Raw genomic sequence first — 6,883 nt, 5'->3', positions numbered from 1 at the left:
TTCTTAAAGGGGCCGTTTCTTCGAACGGGAGAAGGGAAGCATTGTTTTGATTTAAACTGGCAGGTTCTTACTGGTTCCTGCCAGGAAAGATGTATATTTTCAAAGCAAAATCCGATTATGTAAACCTTTTTGACCTATTTTTATGGGTAGCCCACATATACAACACAAACAATGACATCACCATTTGATTTAACAAATTGAGAGGAGATTTTATGGTGGTAAGTATTTGTTTATTAAAAGATGAGTCAAAGAGAGGTTCACATTTGGAATGTGAGGCTAGACTGCCTTGTACTTCACCATTTTTCCCTGGCAAAGAGTCCATCATATTCCAAACCTTGTATCAAAACAGACTTCATGTAAGACCCACATAAAAATAAACAAAATATGTTTAAGTGCAAGAAACAAAAATACAGGTTTATGGTTGTCGTTGTTTTTAATAGAAAAGACGGCAGTCTTAAGTCGAAAATAAAATGTTTCATCATATGAAACGAGGATATGGAATGTACCTTTTTTTGCTTTCTTGGTATTTCTTGAGCCAGACCACCGACATTCATTATTTGCCCATTATGGCACATTTTCAAAAATGAGTCATTTTCAAATTGGTTGCAGGACATGAATTGTCCAATTTTTGTGGGTCAGTTTAAAGAGAAATGGTGGGGTTTTTCTCCACAGAAAAGCACACTGTGTGACCATATTCAGTTACGATCAGTTCCAGCTGATTTCTTTATTCATCAATGACTTCAGCATCATGACAAATACTGATGTTGACAGAGCAAAAGTCTGCCTGTCCATCATTTTGCTACAAAAATGCAAAAAACAAAAAAAAAATGTAGATGGTCTGCATTTACAAGTAAATATATTGCACAAAAAATGAAGGGGAAACAGTATGTGCCATTAGAAAGGAAAAAAAAATCCAGTCTCACACCTGCGATTTGGGACCCATCCACATATCACGAGTATGATATACATAAACTCCTAACTTTACTATTTTACAGTACATATACAATCTTGAAACTAATACCAGCACTGAGGTATGCATCTCCCCCCTCCCCAATGCCATATGTTCTACAAATACACAACAAATTTGATCTACAGCTGTACAAAACCTAGCTTAAAATCACAAGGCATTTTTGATGCAAGTTTTAATTTAAACTTAATCCTTAAACCAGGACTCCCTTGCATGCTTAAAACAAATGATAAAGGGAAGAAGTGCCTGAAACTCACTGAGTGCCCAGTAAGAACATTCCCTTTTTAACTGTACAAAAATATGCCTGAAAATAGTTTGCTTTCTTTTAAAAAGATGAGGTCTGTTATGTATCAAAATGCTTCCTCTAACACCTGCAACTCTAAGGAGGTTTAGGCTGCTTAAGTTTCAAACCAGTAGGTAAACAGAATCAGTTCCAAAAAGAAAAGAAAATAGAGAAAAAAAAAAAAAGTTCCGGCATTTAGAAATGACTAAACAACGTTTGAAAGAAACGTCCTGAACAGTAATAGTTCACAGATTTGCTTTGAGTCAGCCCACAGTCTTTACATTTTCAGCTCCCTGCAGTTAGAAAGAGGGTATAAGATGCATAGAAGTTCTCAGATTTTCCCTTTGTGGTCCGCTTTAGTTGAACAGTAATTGTAGACCTACAGAAAAATCCATAAAACCCTGTCATGCTGCCAGAAAAAAAAGGTCTGCAGACTTTTTTCTTTTTTTGCTACAGTACCAGCTTCATGAGCATCTAATTCCCCAAACCTCTCCCCTCCTATGGCAAACCATTTTAACATTTATTCCTTCAAACTAACTAGTATCTAGTTTTTGCTACTATGACTTTTTTTTTCAATTACCAGCAAATAATACAATACTGACTAGTATTTTATTCAATTTCACTACTATTTCATTAAATACTGGTACTTATTCCTTGCATAGTATTTTGACATGTATCCCAACTGTTGCTGTATTCATTAGGTTCCTTTTTTATTATTATTATTTGGTTATTATTTCAGATTATTATTTGTTTTCCATATTAACTGAATCATTTTGAATTGCATTATTAAGAAGCTAATCTGACTTGTTCTTACGTATGACAAGTAAACTAGTTTAACAAGTGAGGTAAGACATATAAGTAGGCTACTGAAATAGTGACTACTAGCACTGTAGCACTATAAAGTAAATAGTATAGTCACCTTTGGAATATTTACTCGTAATTAAAAAAAAATGATACTAGTAACACAAGCACAGACACTATACAGTTTGAAGAAATAAGTGTTAAAATGGCTTGCCATACTTGCCTCCTTCGCAAAGCCCCTATATGTGGACCACCAGAAGAAGGCAGAGGAAAGAAATACGTACAGAACAGAGCATTATACCTCTCCCGTATGTTATTACTTGTCTTATTTAGTATGTAAAAACCAGGTCAGAAAAGTTCGCTTCGAGCCAGTCCCCAGCTATCATTTCGCTGAGCTCAGGCGTGCAATAGTCTGGAAATTCAAAGTGGGAGCCCAGGCTGCCCTCGCTAAAAGACTCCAACTCCTTATCCACCAGAGAGAGGGAGAGATTCCCTGGGTTTTGGTTGGCCAGCATCGAGCTTTGCGCGGAGGAGGCGAAGTTCAAACTGAAGTCAAAAAGCAAGTCGTCCGCGTCTTCGCTCGAGCTGGATGAAGTGGAAACTGACCGAGAGGATGCTGGTGAGACGGATGCGGGATACATTGTGCTCTGCTTGGTGATATTTTTGAAATTGTAGAAGAGTCTGTTGTTCCGGACTTCCTCGTACATGCTGGCGCCCTCGGACTCTGTAGACGAGCTCAAAGTTGGGCTGGCGGGAACTTTTGCTACATTGTAGGCTCGGATCGGATCCTCTTCCTCCTCCTTCACCCGGACCCGAGAGGAGTCCTCCTCGGAGTCGTCGTCGTCGTCTTCATCCGTGAATTCACTTTTAATGACAATCTTTGAAACTTTCATGCTCTTAAACGCGTACTCGGCTCCGTAGCCGTGAGACGACTTGCTTCCCGTCTTGTTCGCTTTCAGTTTGGGACATTTCTTGGAGTTCCTGGACATTTTGTTGCAGGACTTCTCTGGAGATGGGGCTGAGGGTTTGGAGGAACTGTCCAGCTTTGGTTTCTTCTTGGGTCTGTATTTGTAGTCAGGATAATCAGCCATGTGTTTCAGCCGGAGTCTTTCAGCTTCCCTGATGAAAGGTATCTTTTCGCTGTCCTTCAGCATTTTCCAGCGCTTCCCCAAGCGTTTGGAGATCTCTGCGTTGTGCATGTCTGGAGACTGTTCCATGATCTTTCTCCGCTCGATTTTAGACCACACCATAAACGCGTTCATCGGTCGCTTTATGTGTCCGGTCGCTGTCTTGCACCAGTCTGGGTTTATCGAAACCATGAATTCACTTTCGTCGGAGTCAGTAGCTTCTCTGGACATGCTGTCCGTTTCACTGTTGTCCGTTTTCTGCACCATGGTGCCGATGCCGTGTGTTGTCAGTCCAAAATATCACCCGCGTGCGTCTGCTCTCTGCGCCTCAGAGGTTCACCCACTCTTTCCAGAGTTACAAGCCGCCTTCTTAACTACTTCTTGGCTTTTTCATGTACATGACATCATGGGTAGCGCTCCAATCACATCCTCTCCACTCCGCCCCACAGACTCCATGCAGCGCGCTTTAACCCTTAACGCGCTCCCGTCTGGACCCACGCTGCGCGAGACTCACATATCACTAGTTAAAACGAACGGGGAATGCGAGTGTCAACACGTAAACAAGCGAAACCAAACAAACAGTTAGTACCAAATGTTTCAGAATCCTTTATGATGTGAGACTATAGGCGCGAGTCTATATGTCTAATGTTGTGAAAACATTAGCGTATGGAAGCTGTTTTCTCTCCCTCTCTCCACACTCTCTCTCTTAATAAAATACTGAAGGTGGCGCTTGAACACTGTTCCTGTGTTTATTTATGGGTGATTCTTCAATTAAGGGAAACGCTCTGTCTTCTGGGATGGTTTTATAGGAAGAATAGCTTTTTAATAAAACAGTCATTCTAGGATAGATTGTAACAACTGTTTTGTGTATTTAATTAGTTGAAGGAAAAAAACAACGGTGTTGAAATGTTAAATTATCATTATTCCCTATACCCAGACATTACTACAACCTCCCCAATAATATATATATAAAATGTGTTAAAATCAGATAAAAAAAAAAAAAAAACTTAATTTAGATAGTATTTGGTATACTGCTGTCAGTTTTATGGTATATGAAGGAAATAAGAAGCTAGTTCAAGGCTAAACTACAAAAAAAAATCACCACACATTATATCAATAATCCAAAGTAGCACACACCAAAACCCACCTGAAGTTTGATCAAAGCAAAAATCAATTATCAATTATTCAAGGACATGTTATACATTTTTCAACATAGGAAAAAAAAACACTGAAAAACATATACCTTTTAACACCAGTGTATCTGTCTCTATATATGTATCTGTCAATATAATGTATTGTTTTATATTGGATATAAAACAGAGTGTTTTTTTTACAATAATACTGATTATAGTTCTTATTTATTATAATAATTATTTACCAGCATTAAAAAAGGCAATATAGCTTCTTAGAGCTATCCATTTAGCAAATGACTTATGATTGTCTAAAGTGGCTTATTTCTGCCTGGGAATAAATTCATTTTTAGTTTTTTCAGCTAAAGGGAAAAGTAAATGTCATTCATCTGTGTGCTTCATTCAAAGCCAACAGATCCATTTCTCTGCCCACTGTGGTTAACAGTCACTAATGTTACTTGAAACTATGCATCTGCCAAGACTTCCTGTTTTCCGTCCCCTAGAGGGCAATCACTAGCCCTTCAGAGACCTTACATCACCCTCACCTCTGATGATGGAAGAAACTGCCCTGAGCCGTGGACATGTGACTAGCTTTGCCTAAAAAGGTAAGGCTCGAGCACATATGACAATCTTACAGAAGCAATCTGCTCTCTGAGTGACCACAAATCTGCCCCAACTCTCACATTTCTACAATTCCCCTTAAAATCTCAAGGTCATCCATTTGTAAATAAATAAACTAAAAAAAAAATCTATGGTAACATACAGAAAACTGAAGCCAAGACATCCACCTCTGCTACTGGATGAGAGAATAAATGTTGAATGAACAGGTACCTATGGTTTCGATCTGCTCTCTTGCTTTGATTACATCATCGTTCTTGTGATAGGCTCACAAACAGAGGTGAATCAGAGCTGCCTAATGATGTGCCGCTCATTAGCATGGCTCGTTAAGGGCTGTGAATGAGGTGAGAGTGTCAGCCACTGCAGAGGTGTGAGTCATCCTGAAAAAGGGAGGGTCTTTGTGCAGGGAAATCTGAGACATCCTCTCTCCCTTGACTGCTGTGCACAACACTCACACACACACATTTGTTTTTGCTTTTTTTCTATCATGGCAGTCGACTTTCTATTGATTTCTGTTTTTCAATACTGACCTAATGATATTTTCTCACCCTAACCCTAAACGTCACCCTCACAGACGCCTTTTTGCATTAAGACATTTACATTAAGACATTGTTTTGCATGTTTATTAGACAGTTTTCTATGTGGTGACTGTGGCCTGATAGGTGATTACATGTTTGACTATCCTTGTGGGACATTTGGTTCACACAAAGCAGACAAAAGCTCACCTACACACAAACACACACAAACACACACTATAAGTACAAGAAGGAATAGGTAAGACAATAACATGGCACCGGTGGTCTTTGGTGTTGCTGTACACATGTGCATCCGATTATGTGTTTTGCAACTCACACTGCTCTTCCAAAAGAAATATATCTAGAGTTGAAATATTATGTTGAATAGAAGCACTATTATTATGACTGGCTGTATGACATCCTGCTTTGCTTAACAAGGCCACTTTAAAATATCCATTGTGTATATGCAATTAAGTATACACACACACACATATGAAGAGTGCATTTGCAAAAACAGATAACTCCGTTTTTAACAATTCTCAAACATCATGTTTTTTCATTAAGCTTTCCAATTAAACTCAATGAAACGACATTTATTTTTTTGACTATGTAAAAAAATAACTAAAAAAAAACAGCTAATGAACAGAATAAAAACATAACATAATAAAAAATATGATTTTTGAAAATTATAAAAAACTAAGACGAAAAAGAGTTATCTGTTTTTGCAAATAAACTATATATATACAGACTCCAAGCTTTTGAATGGTATAGTATATAATGTTAAAAAAGCCTTTTATTTCAGATAAATACTGACCTTAGGATCTTTCTATTAATCAAAGGATCATGAATAAAAATGTAATCAACTGTTTTAAATAATAATGTTTCTTGAACAGCATATTAGAATGATTTCTGGAGGATCATGTGACACTGAAGACTGGAGTAATGATGCAGAAAATTTAGCTTTGATCACAGGATATATATATATATATATATATATATATATATATAAATATATATTAATGCAACATTATGAAATATTCCCTCAGTTATCTAAACTCAAATTCTTTGAAATAGCTGTTTCTGTGTAAGTAGCTGAATTGACTGTATCAATCTAACCATACAATTTGACAAAATAAACTGAATATATAAAATAAAAAAATCTGCCTCATAAAATATTCCCTCATTTATCTAAACTCTTTGAAACAGCTGTTTCTATGCGAGAGCACTGAAGCATAGATCAATACAGAGTCAGGGTAAGGGTTATCTGATGCTGCAGATGCATGGATCCATCTCCTCTGGATAGCCTCTAGACAGGTGGGCCTCCTCTGACTGCTATCTAATGAGTTAACAATGACTAGGAAAAAGGCTTGTTATAGGGGCCTATAGAGACGCAAATAAAGTTCTCACTTACATAACACATTCCTGAATATTCCTCTTGCTTT

The 6,883-nt window shown here is 37.7% G+C and overlaps 1 protein-coding gene across 1 annotated transcript; it reads right to left on the bottom strand.

Annotated features, from left to right (window-relative positions):
- Positions 1 to 220: 220 nt before the first annotated feature.
- On the bottom strand, positions 221 to 3,536 carry LOC306850012 (transcription factor Sox-11-B-like). The gene has a single exon (XM_079385421.1). The coding sequence runs from the start codon at positions 3,443 to 3,445 to the stop codon at positions 2,381 to 2,383; it is 1,065 nt and encodes a 354-aa protein (XP_079241547.1). The 5' UTR covers positions 3,446 to 3,536; the 3' UTR covers positions 221 to 2,380.
- Between the last annotated feature and the right edge of the window lie 3,347 nt (positions 3,537 to 6,883).

Source organism: Barbus barbus (genome assembly GCF_936440315.1).
Source record: "Barbus barbus genome assembly, chromosome: 30".
In the NCBI taxonomy this organism is placed as follows: domain Eukaryota; kingdom Metazoa; phylum Chordata; class Actinopteri; order Cypriniformes; family Cyprinidae; genus Barbus; species Barbus barbus.
Note: the sequence above shows the minus strand (reverse complement) of the source record. Positions and strands in the feature narration are given on the sequence as shown.